The following is a 20,262-nucleotide window of genomic DNA, read 5'->3' as shown; positions in this document are numbered from 1 at the left end:
CTTAATGTTTTTTCTTGATGGGAAGTCATTAAGAAAGAAAGAAAAAAGAAAGAAGAAGAAAGAGAGAAAATGAGTGCTTTTCTTCGATGACTCTGGGCCCTGTCCTCTGCTCTTGAGCATGGGCAGAGCAAGTGCCTGTCTTCCTGGTGCAGTGAGCTCTGCCCTTCTCTTCACTTGTGCTTTGTGCACCTTTGACTTTGGAGGTTTGCTAAATTGTTGACTACTTACATTTGGGGGCAGGAATGAGGTCAGAAAAAATATGATTTGTTTTTATTTTGATCTGGACTATATAGTCTTGTAGGCAAACTTTCCATTATTTTTATGCATACAGAATGTTAGAAATTGTGTATCAGGTAAATATGGTACTTTTTCTTTTATTTATTTTTAAATACCATTTATAAAAAAGATACTGTATCAGAATTATGAACTTTTTCTTATTAATGGATTACCATACATTGAGAGTATTTTGTTACAGGGATTTTATATGGTAAATACACACAGACACACAAACACACATACACACACATATATATATATATATACATATATATGTTCATATATACATGTGTGTATTTACTGTATATATGTATGTGTGTATATATATGTATATATATAATATGGCTTTAAATATTTTCTTATGTTTTTCAACTGTGAAATCTCTTCATTATCTGAAAAGATATGTTTAGTTTTTCTATAGCTTTAGTCCTATAAATCTAATTTATTTTGACCTATCATTCTCTTTAATTTTTGTAATGAATTATCTTCTTTTTTTTATATTTATTAAGTTTGTTACCTTATGTGTATGAGTGTTTTGCCTGCATTTATGTGTGTATACTACATGCATATTTGGTGTCCTGGGTCAGAAGAAGGTGACAGGAGTTACAGATACTTGTGAGCTGCCATGTGGGTTCTGGAAATTGAAGTTTTTGGATCCTCTGCAAGAGCAACAAGTGATCTTCTTAAGCATTAAGACTTCCTAGCCCCATGAATTACCTCTATATAGCCCTGGCTGTCCTGGAACTCACTGTGTTACTATGTAGACTAGGCTGCCCTCAAACTCACAGAGATCTCCCTGCCTCTGCTTGTATGTGCTGGAATTAAAGGCATGTGCCACCATGGGTGGCATGAATTACCTTCTTAAAAGTTTAATTATGAGTATGGGGCTGGAGTGGTGGTTCAGTGGGTAAGAGTACTTGTTCTTGGAGCGAGCCTGGGTTCAGTTGCCAGCACCTACATGGCAGTGCTATCTGTAATTGCAGTCTGGGGGAATCTGACATCCTCTTCTGGCTTCTGAGGGCACCAGGCACATATGTAGTACACATCCAGACATGAGAGCAAAACACTCATACAATAAAATAAAACAATGAAAAGTTTAATTAGAAATACACTGTTAGTTTTTGGGCTTTGTCTTATAATTCTTTATTGATTTTTTTTTTTTTGGAATTTCACTTAATGCACCCCAATCCCCCTCACTTTCCAGTCCCTTTATAACCTCCCCTCACTTCTGCAGCATCTCTCCCCCAAAATAATCCCCTCCCCCCAAAAAAATCAATTAAAAACAAAACAAGCAAAAAAAACCTCACCTTGCTTCTCCATCTTTCCAACACCTCTTCATTAATCCTAGTAGCATTGAGTGCTGTGGTGTGTCATGAAGTACACCCCTTTGTCCAATCAGCCCCACCCACAAAATGGTCTTTGCAGTGAGTCATTGGCTTGGTTCAAGGCCTCTGACATACCATTGTCATTGGACCTTCACCAAAATTCCTCTCAGATATCCTAATGTTGCCCTGAGTCTTGGGGATCCTATGGTTATCATTCTGCAGAACCAGTCTCATCTCAAACTCCAGCAGGTCATAGATGTAGTAGATGTTACGGTGGGCCAACCTCTCAGGATGTGGGTCTGAGTGGTAGCTGAGCAGGTCGTTCTGGGTCACTGGGACGATCCCCCTCAGGCGAGAGGCAGAGCCAGTTCTTTTAGGCCCATGCGTTCAGGACCAGCTCTCCCATGCCCTGGTGAGGGATGGTGGGCCATCTCTCCCGAGTGCAGGGAACCAGCTTTCCCATGGGGGTTGGGTCTAGCTCTCCTGCTGCAATGACCAGTGAGGAGCAGGGCCAGCTATCCCAGGACCGGTGAGGGGGACTGGCTTAGCACTATGGCCTTCAGATTCCAATGTTCATGGTTCCTATGACCAACGCCCTGTGGCAACAAAGGCCATGAACATCATCACAGACTCCCTCTGCAGCAGGACCGTGGACCCAGACATGGTCCCCAGTAGCAGCCTGGGCACAGATGTCATCATGGCCCCAGGAGGCAGCATAGGCCACACTCAGATTGTAAAAGCCAGTTTATATCCCCCCACCCCAATTAGGTGATTTTACTCTGTAGAATGTATTACAAGAGGTTTTTTGTTTTGTTTTGTTTTTGTTTTTCGAGACAAGAGTTTCTCTGTGTTAACAGTCCTGGTTGTTCTGGAACTTGCTCTGTAGACCAGGCTGGCCTTGAACTCACAAAGATCCACCTGCCTCTGCCTCCCAAGTGCTGGGATTAAAGGCGTGCGCCGCCGCCGCCGCCGCCGCCGCCGCCGCCGCCGCCGCCGCCGCCGCCGCCACCACCACCCGGTACAAAAGAGTATTTTGATAGGAGACATTATAGTATCAAGAATATTTTTGAAAATGAATATATCCACCTTAGATTCTTTTTTACTTAATAAACACCCTCCCACCCCTGTTTTTGAAGCCCAGGCTGGATTGAATTTGTAAAATCATGCACTCTAACTACCTATCTTAAGGTCCTGGAGAAAGAAGTCCCACAAAAGACTACCATCCACATATGTAATCAGCAAGAGTGTTTATTTCCAGCATGCTGGGGCCAACCATCCTACACAAAGGCAAAATGGCAATGACCTTCAGAGGAGCTGCAGCTCCTTTTAAGCACAGCTAAGGAGAGGTCCTAGAGCAGTTAGGTCATTTTAGATATGATTGGCTTAAGCAAGTGGCAATCATATTAGTATGTTCTAATTGGTCAGGGCTAGTCAGGGGCTGGTTAAGGCTACAGTTTTCCCATTTCTGGGCATGCCTGGACAAGTCCTAGGCCTTTTCCTTATTTGGTTATTATCATGAGCTTGCTGACTGTGGAGGATGGCTGACCTAGTACTGCATGTACTAGGCCTCCTCGTCCTTGCTATCAGGGGTGTTGGAGATTGATTGTCCTTTGTTTGTGGCTCACTTAGAAACTGCTTGTTTAGTCTCAGGAAAGTAAACTGAGGCCTGATCTCTGAGAGAAGACTGAGTAGCCTATTAATGGCATCTGCTTGATCCTCTCACCTCAGCCTCTTAAGAGCTGAGATTAAAGGTTTGAGCCACCATTGCTGGGTTATCAGATTTTGTGACTTAGAAACAATAGTTGTTTTTGATTCGCATGCATGGGGAGAGTAGAAATAGTGGGAGAGGTAGCTATATCTGAGATGCAGTTCTTTATATGAAATATAAATTGTCAGGATATCTTAACTGAACTAACTCATATCATTTCTGTGGCTGTTTTGAATTGTTCTGTGAACAGTGAAGCACTTTCACTTATTAAATTCCCTCCATCTTGCATTTAGTGTCTGATTTTTAGTCATTGTTTTAATTTGGACAATATTAAGGATGATAATTAGTCTGAGTAATAAACACTACTTTTCTTAAATCTGAGAAACATATGCCTTAAAGCAGCCTTGTCCAACTTGCAGCCCACAGGTCACATGCATCCAGGAATGGAACCCAACATGACCACAAATTCATGTCAAAGTGTCAGCAGGTCAGACACCCGTGTCTTCAAGTGTGGAGTGGAAATGCTGACCAATTTTTACCAACTCTGAATGTCTCATATTTTTTAAGCCTTTGCAAAGCTCATGATATGTTTGAGAAACTAGTTTTACAGTGATAATTTCTCCTCTTGGTTTCCTAGGCAATCGAGAAGCTACAGGCTGGTGCTCTTGCGACAGATGCAGTGACCGCTGCTCTGGTGGAACTTGAGGTATTTCTTTTCTCTTTTTATGTTTTATTTAAAATATTTGAATTTACATTCCTTATTTTTAAATAGCAAACACATGCTGAATTAGTCAACTATAAATCATGTAACCAGTGTTTCCCCACCAATACTACCAAAGCTCTATGAAAGATTTTGAGATAAACAATTTTTTAGAAGTATTTTCATTGGTGACTTTTCCTGAGTAATAAAAAAGTTGGTCAATTCCTTGTTCCTCTTTTTTTTGGTGATAGGTATTTTCAGTAGGACAGTTTTTGAAGTTCACATCCCCAAAATGCGATGTATCTTTAACAAATACATGATTTCAGCTCTCTATAAAGTGGCTAAAATGGAAAGATAAGTTTTAAAGTAGAAAAATAAGTTTTATCACAAATGTAACAGATGTAGTTCCCAAAGCTATATGTTGTATATTTTGTGAGAGCACCCTTGTTCAATAAGATTTTCAGAACAGTTCCAGGTTTACGGTGGGCACTGAGTTGAGTCGGGGAGGCTTTTGGTATTTTATAGTGAGGGACTACCAGTTTCTCTGACTCTGGAGTATTGATGAGTTTGAGGCCTTTGAGAAGACTGAAATGTGGGGAGGATAGATTTTAGTGAGTAGACCAGATTATTAGAGATGACTATTTTACTGGATGTGAAGACTTCTTGGGGAGGAAATTTAAGACATGGAGATGAGTGTGAAGGAGAAGGTGTGAGGTAAAGTAGACATTCCCAAGCTGATAGTTGTGGGCTTTTGGTTAGTCTTTGATATCAGGGCATCAGTCAGATTCCTTCTCCTGGAAAGGTAGCTCTGGAGTGTTGACTCTAAGCCCTAGCCATGTTTTCTGTACATTCCCTCTCTTAACTATAGAGCTGCACTTTGAATTATTGCTTTGTAGATTTTAACCAATCTTTATAACATATCTAACTTCATGCTAACACAATCAAGGCAGGTTGGAAGTTTTGTGTGTGTGTGTGTGTGTGTGTGTGTGTGTGTGTGTGTGTGTGTGTGTGATGGGTATCAGTTCTCTTGAAGTTTGGCCCCTGAAACATCTGATGTTGGGATTTGTTGGTGCTTGCCTATTGTGACCCAGGGTGCCAGTCATAGCTGAATGCCAATGGGTGTATTAGAGCCTTCCTATAACTCAGTTCTATCTGAAAGGATAAAAATAATTCCTGCTTACAGAGTTACGAAGATTACTATATGCCAACCACTTAGAGTATGTATAGACCATAGTAAAAGCATCCCATAACTGTAACAGTTTTTACTTATCAAATGACTGCAACTATCAATGACCAGTTTACAATGTAAAGGTTTTTAGATGTTGTGGATAAAAGAAGGTAAGTGACATGAGAAGGAAGGTTGTTGTATTTACTGCTAAGTTTTCCTTTATTCAAAAGACATAGTATGGACCTTTTTGTCGAAGGTGATGTCAGAGTTATCATTTTGTGGAGTCAGTATAGGTCTGGGGGAAAAAGCTTAATGAGTAATGGAGAATGGCAGTCATGAACAGAAAATTATGTAAAATTAGGTTAAACAACTTTAGAGTAACTTTAGTATTTGTAAGTTAAAGCTACATCATGTTGAATATGTGATTCTATTTTCCCCCTGCTTTCATAAATGATTATTTATTTATACTTAAAAAATACCTTTTTTTTAATACCTCATTATGCTGGTATATGCCTGTAATCTAAGCATTCAAGAGGCTGAATACATTTGAGGCCAGCCTGGCCTACTTAATGAGACCATGCCTTAACAGCCACAAACCTCCAAACAACAAAAACCATTCTGTATTAATGAGTAGAATTTATGGTTTTTAAAATTTTTCTTTTAAGATGTATTAATTTTATTTTATGTGTATGAGTGTTTTGCCTACATGTATTCTTCCTTTCTCAGGTCTTGAGTACTGGGATTATAGATATGTGATGGCTAATGCTGGTTGCCAACCTGACACCCCTGGCAAGAGAGAATCTCAACTGAGGAATTGCTTCTACTAGAAACGGCTGCGGCTGTGCCTTTAAGGCATTTTTATTGTTAATTGATATAGGAGACCCAGCCCATTATGTGTGGTGCCATCTCTAAGCAGGTGGCCTGGGCTGTTGGAGAAAGCAGGCTGAGTCAGCCAGAGGGAGCAAGCCAGTGTCCTCTATGGCCTCTGCTTTCAGAGGGAGCAAGCCAGTGCCTTGTATGGTCTCTGCTTCAGTTCCCACCTGAAATTCCTGCCCTGACTTCCCCCAGTGATGAACTGTGACCTGAAAGTTGTAAGAGAAAATAAACTCTTTCATTCCCAAGTTTCTTTTTATTAATCCCACCAGATAAGAATAAGACCACTACCAAAATTTAAAGCCAAATTTGTAGAAAGCTTTAATTAAATACTGGCCAGGTGGAAGGGCTCTGTACTGTGAGATAATGCTTTTGTACACTGGTTTAATAAAATGCTGATTGGCCAGTAGCCAGGCTGGAAGTATAGGCAAGATAAGCAGACAAGGAGAATTCTGGGAAGAGGAAGGCTGAGTCAGGAGATGCCAGCCAGACACAGAGGAAGCAAGATGACAAGGCAGAACTGAGAAAAGGTACCAAGTCATGTGGCTAAACATAGATAAGAATTATGGGTTAATTTAAGTGTAAGAGCTACTCAGTTATAAGCCTGAGCTAATGGCCAATACAGTTCGTAATTAATATAAGCTGTGTGTTTATTTGTGTCTGAGTAGCTGCGGATTGGGCGGGACACAGAAAAACTTCCAACTACAGCTCTGGCCAGGTCCATCTCCAGGTCCATCTTCAGAAGATGGTCCTAAATCAAGTTTTGCAGCATCTTAAGTATTTCCCATCAGGTCCAATCATGGGCAAGCATACATCTGGACATACCTCCAGCCTACATCCAATCAGGGGCAACTGTTCATCCCGATGTATTTTCTGCCTGTGAACCTCTTACCCACATGTGATCAAGCACATCCAGTGCAGATGGATCAGACATGCTTGTTAGGGGAGTGAAAACATGTGCCTTGTTATCTCTTATAAACAACAGCCTCCAGCATTTCAGGAACTATCTGTCCTTGGGCAAGGGCAGATCAGAAGTATTTTTATTTCATGAATCTCTAAATCGTAATTAGAACTTAAAATGTAACTTTGGCTTTCACATTTTGTCCATGGTGTTTATCTCATCCACAGGGAAGCAGACTAGGACTAGGTGTCTTATATCTTTTATTGAAATGTGTGTTCATAGTTTAAATGCCAACTGGAAGGGTTTTCCTGTATCTTAAGAATTATATGGTTATTTCTTTTACTGTCCCCTACAGTCTCTCTCACCTGAAGTGTTTGAAATATATTCCATTAAACCCAGGTTAGGTTTTCCTGTAAAGAGTTCAGTTGAAGAAGTATTGTAATAGTTTCGGTCAATGGAAAGAATAAGAAAATTGGATTATGTTTTCTCTACTTAGATGAATATAAGTTGTTCTGAGTCGTTTGAGCATATTGAAATGAGAAAAATCACAGAAAGTCTGATTTCTATTGTTTTACAATCGAGGGTAACATCCGTCTTTAAGTTTAGTCATACTCTTCACTGATGTCTCATCCTAGATGTGCCTTGTCCTTCGGATTTGGAGATTTTTTTTGGTGTGATGAGAGGAGATAAGGCCTCTCTATAGTAGTTCAGGCTGTCTTTGAACTTGTGATCCTTATGCTTCAGATACCCAAGAACTGGAATTACAGATAATGTAGCATCAAGCCTGACTCATTCCAGGGAAGGTGGGAGGGGTTGTGCGCCTGTACGTTCTTGTGTGTGTGTGTGTGTGTGTGTGTGTGTGTGTGTGTGTGTGTGTGTGTGTTAGTTTTTGAAGACAGGGTTTCTCTGTGTAGCCCTGGCTGTTGTGGAACTTGATTTGTAGACCAGGCTGGCCTCACAGAGATCTGCCTGCCTCTGCCTCTGGAGTGCTGTGATTAAAGGTGTGCACCATCACAAAAGGCTATGTTTATCCTTTTAAAAATTAAGTCCCGGCTCCCGACTGGACTAAGAGTGGTCCAGAGGGTGCCTGGACCGGTCTACTCTGGTGACTAGCCTAGCAAATAACCTAGTTGTCATCATAGAGCCTTTGTCCAGTGACTGATGGAGGCAGATACAGAGATCCACGGCCAGGCACCAGGCTGAGCTCCGGGAATCCAATTGATGAGAGAGAGGAGAGATACTGCAGGCGAGGGATGTCAAGATCATGATGGGAGGATGTGCAGAGATGACGGACCACACTAGTGGAAGCCCATGAACTGTGGACTGGTGGCTGTGGAGCCCCCATGGGACTGGATTAGGCCCTCTGGATATGGAAGACAGTTGTTTGGCTCGAACTGTTTCGGGGGCACCCAGGCAGGGGGATCAGGATCTGTCCCTGGTCTATGGGCAGGCTTCTGGAACCTGGTGCCTGTGGTGTGAAAGCTTGCACAGCCTTGGTGCAGTGGGAAGGGGCTTGGACCTGCCTAGGCTCAGTGTGCTGGGCTCTGCTGACTCCCCATGGGAGACCTCGATTTGGGGCATGTGGGGATGCGGGGTGGCTTGGGAAAGAGGGCTAGGAGGTGGGAGGAGGGAGGAGGGGGGACTTGTGGATAGTTTGTGAAGTGAGTAGAAAATTTCTTAATAAAGAAAAATGAAAGAAAAAAAATTAAAAAATTAAGCTCCCCCCCCCCCCCAGGGTCTCTCTATCTAATTCTGGCTGTCCTGAACTCACTGTGTAGACCAGGTTGGCCTCAAACACAGAGATCCTTCCATGTCAACCTAAAATTAAGTTTTTAAAAAAGTATTTCTTTTTCTTTTTTAGATAGATTCTTGTTATTGTAGTCTAGGCCGGCTTGAATTTATAATTCTTCTGCTTCCACAGCCTTAGAGCTGAGATTATAGGTGGTATTATACTTTCTTTTTTTAAAATTTACTTTTATGGTTTTTTGAGACAAGGTCTTACTATCTAGCCCTGGCTGGTCTGGAACTTGCTGTGTAGATCAGGCTAGCCCCAAACTCATAGAAATCTGCTTCTCTCTGGGCCTATCTCTCCTTTCCCAATGATGGGATTAAAGGTTTGTGTTACCACACCTGGGTAGGGATATACTTTTTGATTAAGTAAATGATATAATTTAAACTTGCCTGTTGTTTTTTCTTTGCCAGATACTAGAATTGGTATGAATGAATTCCTTGAGCCTGCTCCTAAACACAGAGTAAAGTAACTGATAGGAAATGATTTAATGGTTCTTATTTTGTAGGAAGGGTATCTAGCCTTGTGTTTATGAAAGTTTGATCATTTGCATTTTCCCAAATAGTGATTATTTTAATACTAGTATCAACTTTACACAGTAGAGGAGGAAGAGACAAGGTGCCACAAAAGGGACTTTTCACATACACCTTCCCCACCTTGGCATATACTCTTACACTCTGTTCTTTCTTTTCTTAAAAACCTTTTCTTTCTTTCTTTCTTTTTTTTTTTTTTTTTAAAGATAGAGTCCTAATGTAACACGGGCTAGGTTTAGACTTGCTATTGTAGGCACAGCTGGTTTTGAACTCTTGATCCTCTTGATTCTACTTCCCCAGTACTAGGACTACAGGCATGTGCCATTGTGCTTGGTTCTTCTTTTAAGCCCCCTTGAAATTGATTGTTTTGGTTAGCACACAAAGAAGCAAGTTTTACTGTGACATTTCTATAATTATTTATGCAGTTGTCAGGTCTGGACCCAGTGTTTCTAGGTTCTTGGACTGTTTGTTACACAGAGAATTGAAAGTAAGGGCTCACAAAGACTTGCAAAAGAAGCAAGATAATTGTATTTGGATTAAAGAGAGGTACAAGGTCAAGATTGACGGGAGCTACATGAATAAAGATACTCAAGGACTCTAGGCTTCAGCATTGGGTCCCTTTTTATGAGGTCAAAGGGGAGTGGCTGGTTACTAAGGGGCATAGTTTGGGTGGTTCTCTGTTTTTGCTTGATAGCTTCAGTATATAATTTTTCTACTGTGCATGTGCCTCTGCATAATGCATTTGATTTTAGTCCTGGCTTACCCATAGCAAAATAGGCCAGGTGGTGGCGGCGCATGCCTTTAATCCCAGCACTCGGGAGGCAGAGGCAGGCGGATCTCTGTGAGTTAGGGGGCAGTCTGGTCTACAGAGTGTTCCAGGAAAGGCTCCAAAACACCACAGAGAAACCCTGTCTTGAAAAACCAAAAAAAAAAAAAAAAAAAGGCAAAATAGGGTTAACAAGGACACAGTTTTGCCTTCTCATGCACTCAAAACCAATTCAGGCTGCATTGTCCCTTCTGTTCTTCATATACCTGATTATGTTGGGAGTATATTTAAATAGAAATTGTCTAAATTTGATGGTTACCAGAGGTTGCTAGGTGCATTGTTTGGAGAGAGAGATGTGTGTATACAGTACTGTCAGGTAGGCAAACTAGGTTTCCCAATTCATTATTATAAGAACGGAGGTATGTGTACATAACCCCAAATCAAATAGGGGTCCCAGGATACTAAACTTTATGCTGTGCTTGCTTGCCTCAATTATAACCACCCCTCATTTCTTCCTTTAAAAAAACCCTATTGTGTGACAGTTTCATACATGTGTATGCTGAATTTTGGTTATTTCACCCCCCTTCACTTTCTCTCCCCCTAAAATCCTTTCCCAAAACCACCCTCCTATCTTGTGTGTGTGTGTGTGTGTGTGTGTGTGTGTATGTATGTATGTATGTGTGTGCTGTTTTGGGATGTGTGTATGCACGCGCGTGCACACATGCGTTTGTTTGTGAAGCCCAGTGAATTTGACCATGGTTGTTTGCATGAGCATGAGTGAGAAGTTACACTGTACTTTGTTCTTATTCATCTAAAGCTCACACAAGCCACCTAGACTCATTTTCCTAGAAATGGATGATTTAGTCCACTACCAATACAAGTGTTGTCATCTTAAAACGACCACTTTTGGACACACACACAGGTGGTATTTCTTCCTTTAAATAATGTACGAGCACTGGCATGTAGTCCTCACCTCGTATTCTGACCGATTTCTCCCTTTCAGGTTTGGGAGGGAAGGTGGGCAGTCCTGTGTGATAAGTGTTCTGTGGTGTGAAAATGCAGAGGTGCCGCCAAGTGCATTTTGTCTTCCAATTGGTTTAGACATTGTAGTTTAGAGGTTGATGTTGAATTTCCTCGGCCTGTTGTTTTATAACTTTCACAGATTATCTGTAGACCAAGTTAGACATGAATTCTGTTTATTGGATATTACAACTCTGATTCTGCTTCAGCAGAGATGATAATATTGGGAAGCAATTTAGTCTTCACATCTGGGGTTGTACATTTGGGTGTTAGCTGTTTTTCTTGGCTGCTTTGAATTTGTTTTGGTTCAGTAGATTAAAAATGCTAGACCATTACTTTGTACATTTTACATGGAGTAGCCTCTGATAATATTTCTTCTTTGAGAAAATTGGACAGAGTTCTGTGTGATTCATAGGCTACCACTTTCTTAGACTTGTTCCCAAAGTAAAAAGGCATGTTTCTTAGATTTTTGAGTGAAAATGAACTACTCTTGAAACATTGTCATTCTCTTTTCATGGAGACATTATTTTAAAAAAGTACTAAGACCTGGTTTAAAAGGACTAATGAGGACTAATGGATGAAGTATGAGTGACAAACTTAAGGTCGGCTATTTTCAGTCCTGTGTGAAAAAACTCATGACTCTGACAAGAGATTTTCATCTGGTGAGAACCTATGGGGTACTTTAGTCAGTTCATTTTGACTATGGTAGGTAGAATTCTATACATTAAGAACAGTGCATGCAGGGCCTCCATCTGCAGACCAAGAACTATAGACAACTAAGGAATGCTGAGTGGGAGAACTAGTCTTCACCAGAGATGAGCCAACTAATTAAGACTGAGCAGGTAAATCTACAAATTTATATATTTATTTGCTTATATATGTAAAACAATAACAAAGAAAAAGAGACTTGAATTTGAAAAGGGGCATGGACTTAGGAATTGGAGGAAAGGGAAGGAGAAAATGATGTAATTATATTTTAATAAAAATAAAAATTAAATTAAAAAAGAATAGTGCTAAGACTAATTTAAATTTCATATAACAAAAGATAAATTACATAGGTTCTTTTGTTTAAAGAATTCTGTTTTGCTGGGAATGTTGATCAGTGCTGGAGCACATATTTAATATGCAACGGGTCCTGAGTTTGATCCTCAGTGCAGAAAAACCAGAAACTAAACCCACCAATCAACCAAGAAAGCCAAACAATATAAGAAAATTTCCAAAATATTTTGTTTAAATTATGTGACCCTCTGGTTTTCTGGCTGACATAATTTATCCTTAAAAGTTTCCTATAGGAAGGAAAGATCTTAATTCATATTTTAAATGGATTTATTGTCTAAATCAGGGCTTCTCAACCTGTGGGTCATGATTCCTTGGGGGTGTCAAATGATTCTTTCACAGGGGTCATAGAAGACCATCAGAAAACACAGATGTTTATATTACAATTCATCACGATAGCAAAATTACTGTTATGAAGTGGCAATGAAAATAATTATGTGATTGAATTGTATTAAAAGGTCACAGCATTAGGAAGGTTGAGAATCACTGAGCTAAGTCCTTTATGGAGAAGATTACATTTGGTATAGTTTCTTGCCTTTGAATCTTTGTACAGTCTAGTGGATTGCTTGCTTATAAACTTGAATTCCTTTATGACATGATTTCTTATCCAGATGGCTGGGATTTTGAGGTAAAGAAGAAAGTTGATATTTGCATTACTATATATTGTGTTACTATATTTAATACTCTTTTATTTCCATCACTACATATTGTGTTACTGTATTTAATACTCTTTTATGTTTGTGTCTTTATATCCTCTTGTGCCAGGAACCCACTGCATGCATCTTTAGGATCTTGAGAATGCCAGTCACCTTTGAGTAGTCTGTTGTTGAGAGATCCCACTCCAGGCATCTGTTCACCTGTAGGAGTTGGCCACATTCCTTTCCCTGGGCATTGTACATTTTCTTTTTTTTTTTTTTTTTGTTTTTTGAGACAGGATTTCTCTGTGTCATTTTGGTGCCTGCCCTGGATCTCGCTCTGGAGATCAGGCTGGCCTTGAACTCGCAGAGATCCATCTGGCTCTGCCTCCCTAGTGCTGGGATTAAAGGCGTGTGCCACCACCACCCGGCCTGCATTGTACATTTTCGACTGGAGTTGTTTGTGTGCCTCAGGCGTTGGAGAAATAAAATACCTGAAGCTTACTGGTGCTTGAGATGTGTAGTGGTCATGAAGATGATGTGGCTTGCACTTAGCATGTGGCATACCTGGATGGAAGAGCACATTAAGGGGGGCTGATATATTGTTTGCTTGAGGGCTCCTCTGGGGTCAGATGGTTATTGTAACCTATTCTATGTATGACTTCAGTTTTTTATTTTTTAATTAAAAATATTTATTTTTATTATGTGTATGTATGTTTCTTGTGTGGGTATGTCCATGTGAGGGCAGGTGGCTGGAAGCCAGGAGCATCAGATTCCCTGAGCTGGAGATAGTGGCAGTTATGATCTACCTGACATTGGTGCTGGGACCTGAACTCTTCCTCTGGAAGAACAGCTAGCATTCTTTCCTTTCCTTTCAATACAGGGTTTCTCTGTGTAGCCTTGGCTATCCTGGAGCTCACATTGTAGACCAGGCTGGCCTTGAACTCAAAGAGATCTGCCTCCTGAATGCTGGGATTAAAGGCACGTGTCACCATGCCCAGCTTGCTGCTAGCTTTTTGAACTTCTGAGCCATCTCTTTAGCCCACAGTTGCTTTTTTTTTTTCTCAGTAAAAAATAAAACAAAACAAGCAGAAGGTATCTGATCATTTCCATTAACTGGAGATGTTAACCATTGTCTAAATAAATGAGCACTTCTGTTTTCCTGCACAAAAATGTTTCCTTAGGCAGAGGGTGGCAGAGTATTCCTGTTGTCCTGTTCTCCAGGTGGAGCAGTTCCCTGTCCCTTCCTTTCCCTTTCCCCACAGGGCTGCTGAATGCAGTTAGGTCATACATATGTAAGCACCTATTCACTGTACTGTGGCTGGTGATGCATTCTGCCCTTCAAAGACCAAGTTTTCTCCTTCATTGATGATGTCTTTTATTCTTTGTAATGTGGGAGGGGGAAATTACACTTTTTATTTATGTGCAATAAAAGATTCACCTTTAACAAATGATTGCTTTTTTCCTTATAGTGCTTGCAGTATATTCATTGCATGGAATTTTAGTTTTAACTGGAGATATTCTTTTCTTAACTTTTAAAATAGTTGGTATCTCCAGTTATTTCAGAGCCCTGATTGTGCCTGTTTCGCTAGCAGTATTTCCAGTGGTGCTTCATTATTTCTGTGTGTTCCAGCTGTTTATGGAGTCTTTATGTTTCTCTGCATCTTTTTGTTTTATTTTTTGAGGTGTATACACACAGTTACACTTCATGGAGTTGCATCCCGCCAAGTCTCTAAGTTCTTCTTGTGAAGAGGCAGAAAAATCACCTCTCCCAAGAATTTCCATCTTCTGGCCAAGGGAACTGTGTCCTGAAGAGCTGTACACAGACGGGAGGCACCTTGTTTGCTTGCTCTGCTGCTAGAGCATTGATTTAATTAGAAGACAGGCTGTGGGTGGCCATGTGCAGACAAAGAAGCACCAGACAGAGCCCACTTAGCCTGGGACGGTAAAAGTAAGTTACGTTCTTTTAAAACACTTTTTGGAGTACTAATGCTGATTCTTGCCTTTAGTACTGAGGATCAACTTGTAACTTACTGTGTTTACACATTAGGTAGGTACAGCTGTTCTTTCCCCAAGATTCTAGGAATCATGTCTGCTTTGTAGCACAAAGTACATGCTTAGTGGAAAAGCAATTTTTTTTTTTTAAAGAAAATCAAGCCAGTTATTAGATTTTGGTTTTAACTTTACTCTGTATCAAAATCCAAGTGAAAACACTTAACTGCAGACTGTGTCATGATTTACTTTGTACTGATGGGAACATGAAGACTTTCTTTAGCCTTCTCTAGCCATTCTTGATGAGCTCTGTGGACCTCAACAGATGCTTCCTCTTGACGGAAGCTGTCTAGGGATGTCTTCTAAGACTAGACCAGCAGTTTCTGAGAAGCATGTAGCTTTGTGTATGAGTTTTCATTTTTCTCTGGGTGTTGTTACTCTCAATATATTTCATTTGATATTCAGTTTTGAGCTGTTTAAACCAACCTATGGTATGATGGTAGAATTGGTGTTATTTCTGTTTTTTGACTATGTGAAAGTAATTTATTTAATTTTGAGTATAAAATACGCTGTAGTTCTGTATTCATGGAAATAATTAGACTTATTGGTTCTGAGAATTGCAGTTTAATCATTTTTGAGTCATTGCATCTGTTTGTAGTTACTTGATTTATCATTTCAGACATCAATTTTATAGAATTTGATAGTTTTACAACTCATTTCCCCTTTTGTTAGTGAAGAACTGAAGCTAAAACTTTTCTGTGTGCTTCATTTCTGTGTAACCATAGACTGTAAGTTGAAAGACTACCTTTCTTCTCTTTTTGACGAGGGAGAGGGGGATGTGTTGGGTATTGAAACTAGGCCTAAGTTAGGGTTTCTTTTGCTGTGATAAAACACTGTGACCAAAAGCAACTTGTGGCAGAAGGAGTTTATTTTGGCCTACAGTTTTATAGCACAGTCTATCACTGAAGGAAGTCAGGGCAGGAACTCAAGGCAGGAACCTGGAGGCAGGAGCTGATGCAGAGGCCATGGAGGTGTGCTGTTTATGACTGGCTCCCCATGGTTTACTCACTCTGCTTTCTTATAATATCCTGACCACCAGCCCAGAGGTGGCATTGTCCACAGTGAGCTGGGCCTCCCAAATCAGTCATCAATCAAGGAAATGCCCCTGAGGTTTGCCCACGGACCAGTTTGTCAGGCCATTTTCTCAATTGAGGCTACTTCTTCCCAAATGACTCTATCCTGTGTTAAGTTGCTAAAAAACTAATTTGGACAGTTGATCTCTTTTCAACTTGACACAAACACATTACTTATCAAGCTATAACTTTTTCTTTTTTGTCCCTAAGATGTCATGTTAATATTAATGTGACAGTATAAAACATTTCAACTTTTAAAAGTCCCACAGTCTTTAAAATTGAAATACTTTAAAAGTTCAGTGTCTTTCAAAGTTTTTCTTTTCTTTTCTTTTCTTTTCTTTCTTTCTTTCTTTCTTTCTTTCTTTCTTTCTTTCTTTCTTTCTTTCTTTCTTTCTTTCTTTCTTTCTTTCTTTTTGGTTTTTCGAGACAGGGTTTCTCTGTGTAGCTTTTCACCTTTCCTGGAACTCACTCTGTAGCCCAGGCTGGCCTCGAACTCACAAAGATCCACCTTGCTCTGCCTCCCAAGTGCTAGGATTAAAGGCGTGCACCACCATTCTTTTTTTTTTTTTTTTTTTGTTTTTGTTTGAGACAGGGTTTCTCTGTGTAGCTTTGCTCTGTAGACTTCTCGCTCTGTAGACCAGGCTGGCCTCAAACTCACAGAGATCCGCCTGCCTCTGCCTCCCAAGTGCTAGGATTAAAGGCGTGCGCCACCACCGCCCGGCCAAAGTTTTTCTAAAATAAACAAAGTATCTGTAAAATTCCTAAGTCTCTTAACTATTGGTAAAATCAAATCAAAACAAAACAACAAAAACAAAAACAAAAACCAAGTTAAATACTTTCTTACTCCAAAAGGGAAAAATCAAGACACAACGAACAATCAAATAAAAATAAAACCAAACTTCTACAGTGGAAATCTCACTGTTAGGCTCTGGGCCCCCCTCATGATCCTCTGGGCTCCAGAGGGCTTCATTTCTCCAGCTCTGCCATCTGCAGCACACACAGCTTATCTCTTAGGCTGAGTAAGGCCAGTTCCACTTCACAGCTGCTGCTGTCCCTGGTGGTGGTCCCATAGTACTGGCATCTCTAAAATGCTGAGGTGTCTGCAACTAGGGTAAACTTCTACAGTACCTTTTCCTGGGCTCTCTTCAGGGACTCTGACCTTGCCACATAGTACCAAGCCTTTCATGAGCCTTCAGTCTTGGGCGTTCTACTTCATCTGAGTTTGTATCTTCACCAATGGCCTTTCATCAAAGATTCCAGCCCTGCTGCACAGTGCCAAGCTTCAGCTGCTCTTTATGCCTTCAAAACCAGGACCACTTTGGAAACTCTTCACATTACCAAGTTCGGTTGCCAGCACAAGCTACAGCCTTGGCTCCTGATGGACCACAGCTTCTGTGTGCTGACTCCATGGAAATACTCCCAAAGACTTCAGTGACGCTGGTCTCTTCTTAAGTACAGCTGACTCTTCAACCCTAGCCAACCAGTGTCAGTTGCCCTAGTGAAGCAGAGGTTTCACTTTTAAAGGTTTAAGTCTCTTAATGATAGCTGATATTTCAGCTCCAGCTGACCAGAACCACCCAATCATAAAACTCAAAATATCAAACAGCCCCAATATAGTCTTTAAGGGACTCCCAAAACTTCCCTCTGAAACTTCATAAGCGGAGCTTCAATTCTTGCACTGCTCTCAGCATTTTTATCTTCCAAGTTCTCACAGCAGCCCATTAAGCTCTGAACACTCAGTGATTTCCCAGTTCAAAGTTCTAAAATCCTTCTACTATTCTTAAACATGGCCAAGTCTATCATAGTAATACCCCACTTTTGGTACCAATTTTTGTCTTAATTGGGCTTTCTATTTCTGTGATAAAACACTGTGACCAAAAGCATACAGTTCCACATCACAGTCCATTATCAAAGGAAGTCAGCAGGAACTCAAACAGAGCAGGAACCTGGAGGCATAGACTATGGAGGACAGGACTGCTGTTTACTGGCTTGCTTCCCATGGCCTGTTGTAGCTTGCTTTCTTATAGGACCACTAGCCCATATGGGTTATTGGCCATAGTGAGCTAGGCTGTAACATCAATCATCAATCAAGAAAAATGGCCTTTGTTTTTTAATGTGCGTGTGTGCTCTGTGTGTGTGTGTGTGCGCGCGCGTGCGTGCCGAGTGCCGAGTGCTTGTACAGACATGTGGAGATCAGAATGCAACCTCAGGTTTTTTCTTCTAATGCTCTCCACTCTATGTTTTGAGACAGGGTCTGTCACTTACTCTGGCTCACTGAGGATAGAGGATCTTAGTCTCTGCATGATAGGTTTGGAGGGCAAATGTGGCAAGTTATGCTACACTTGGCTTCATTTTGTGGCATCAAAGATTTACTTTTAATTATGTGTGTCTATATGTTCATGTGAGTGCAGGTGTCCATGGCTGTGATCCTAATATGATTTCTGGTAGTTGAACTCAGGTCCTCTGGAAGAGTACTGTGTGCCATCTTTCCAGCCTCCACATCTTTTTTCTTTTCTTTTTTTTTTTTTAATGTGGGTGCTGAGGATCCGAACTTCTGTCTTAATGCTTGAGCAGAGAGCACTTTATCCCTTGAACCATCTCCTCAATCCCAGAATACTGCCCTTTGATTTTAAGTTTTTGTGTGTCTAAAACAAACAACACCAAAAAAAAAAAAAAAAAAAAAAACAACACCCAGGTAGTGGTGCATTCCTTTAATTCCTTCACTTAGGAGGCAGAGACAAGCAGATCTCTGTGAGTTCGAGGCCAACCTGGTCTGCATAGTGAGTTCTAGGACAGCCAGAACTGCATAGTGAGACCCTATCTTTTAAAAAAAAAAGTTTTTCTGTGTCTCTTAAATTCAGTCTTAATTCAGAATCTGGGAAAGAGTGAAGAAATGCAGCACATAATTTTTAAGGTCTCAAGAACGTCATATAAATCTTGCTTCAAAATTGTGCAAAACACTGTTCAAAAATTTTCTGTTATTTCCATGTCTGTCTTTTGTCTAGTTTTTATGAGAACTTCAATGAAGGATCGTATGTCACTGTAAAAAACAACTTTAAATTGTGAACTTCCTGGTTGACAAAAGTTCTTTGGTCATTTCTATTGCTAAGGAGTATTTATTGGCAATAATTTTCACTTCATATCTAGGCTCTTGCATGATCTGTACATTTTCTGACAGTTCATAGCATCCTATTTCTTGGCACAGGGCATCAACACTATACAGTGCAATAACTTCTTACAGAATTCAGAGTGGGAAATACATTTATACTTCCCTCTTCTGGCATGTATGTAGAAGTCAACGACATTTTGTGGTAGGCTAGAAATCTTTTTAATAAAAGCAAATATAGTTAGTAGAGGATTAAAAAGTTAGCCCCCCCCCGTTCTCAGTATGACTATGTCATGAAAGAACGATGGTGTAAATACTATAATTCCATGATCTGGTAAGTTCTATTTGAGTGATATTTCCATATTATTGTCAACATGGTTAAAAGGTATAATGACTTAGGTTGAAGGGAGGTGTAAGTGGCTGCCAAATCTGGCAATGTTGGGGAAATAGCTGTATTTGTCTTTTTATTGTACCTCATGTGGAAAGAACAGTTTCAGGTACTGTGTGTGCTAACTTCCTTCTGGACATCATAATGAATCCAACTAAAACATTTTAAAACTATTTCAGATGTGCAAGTCTGGAAGCCAGTATTTTAGTTTAAAGATTTCTGTTGTGTTTGACAAGTAACTCTTTGTACTGTTGCTGTATGGCTTTTAGTTAAAAAATTGGAAAAAACTGCCATGATGTCGTTTTTCTGCATAATTATATTATGTTTATTTGAAAATTAGGCAGATTAATAATGAAGAGGTAAGTATAATGATTTTTGTTAAAATATTTTAAATAATGAAAATATGACTGTATTTTTGACAGACTATGCCAGATTAACAAATGTTCTAATGAACAAATATCAACATTTATTCCAGTTTTTCTGACATTTTCAAAAGATTTTACATAGTTTAGGATCATAAGAGTTTTCCTAGTGCATATACTGTTGTTTCCAGCCAAAGTATGTTGTCTTTTGTATAGTTGGACTGTTTTAACAGATGAACTGTCACTAATATTAAACCTTAGTATTCACAAAGTGTGATGCAAACAAATGTTCTCTCAACTTATATCCAGGACCTCTAAGATATTACTTTAACACATGTTTAAGTAAGCACTCTAACTATTTGGCTGGATACAATTCCGGGCTGTCTAGTTGAGTAATTTCCTCAGGCATTCCAACTTTGATCAACCACAGCAAGAACTCTTAGCATGTCTGTAAAGCAGCCAGGGCATCTGCAAGAATGTCCTGAGAAAGAGAGGGAAGAGAGAACGCCAAAGGGAAAGACTATTCTGTCT

The 20,262-nt window shown here is 40.1% G+C and overlaps 1 protein-coding gene across 5 annotated transcripts in view; it reads left to right on the top strand.

The window, feature by feature from the left end:
• Tasp1 (taspase 1) overlaps positions 1 to 20,262 on the top strand; it is a 262,299-nt gene that overhangs the window by 17,201 nt on the left and 224,836 nt on the right. For 4 of the 5 annotated variants that reach the window (XR_009378907.1, XR_009378908.1, XM_059261514.1 and 1 more), the window contains exon 4: positions 3,947 to 4,015. Coding sequence is in view for 2 of the 5 variants with exons in the window: in XM_059261514.1 (XP_059117497.1) it covers positions 3,947 to 4,015 (69 nt within the window). In the remaining 3 variants the exon portion in view is untranslated. Of the gene's footprint in view, positions 1 to 3,946; positions 4,016 to 14,449; positions 14,702 to 20,262 lie in introns of those variants that run through there. The other variant, XM_059261516.1, reaches the window with a different exon arrangement.

This window comes from Peromyscus eremicus, chromosome 4 (assembly GCF_949786415.1).
Source record: "Peromyscus eremicus chromosome 4, PerEre_H2_v1, whole genome shotgun sequence".
In the NCBI taxonomy this organism is placed as follows: domain Eukaryota; kingdom Metazoa; phylum Chordata; class Mammalia; order Rodentia; family Cricetidae; genus Peromyscus; species Peromyscus eremicus.
Note: the sequence above shows the minus strand (reverse complement) of the source record. Positions and strands in the feature narration are given on the sequence as shown.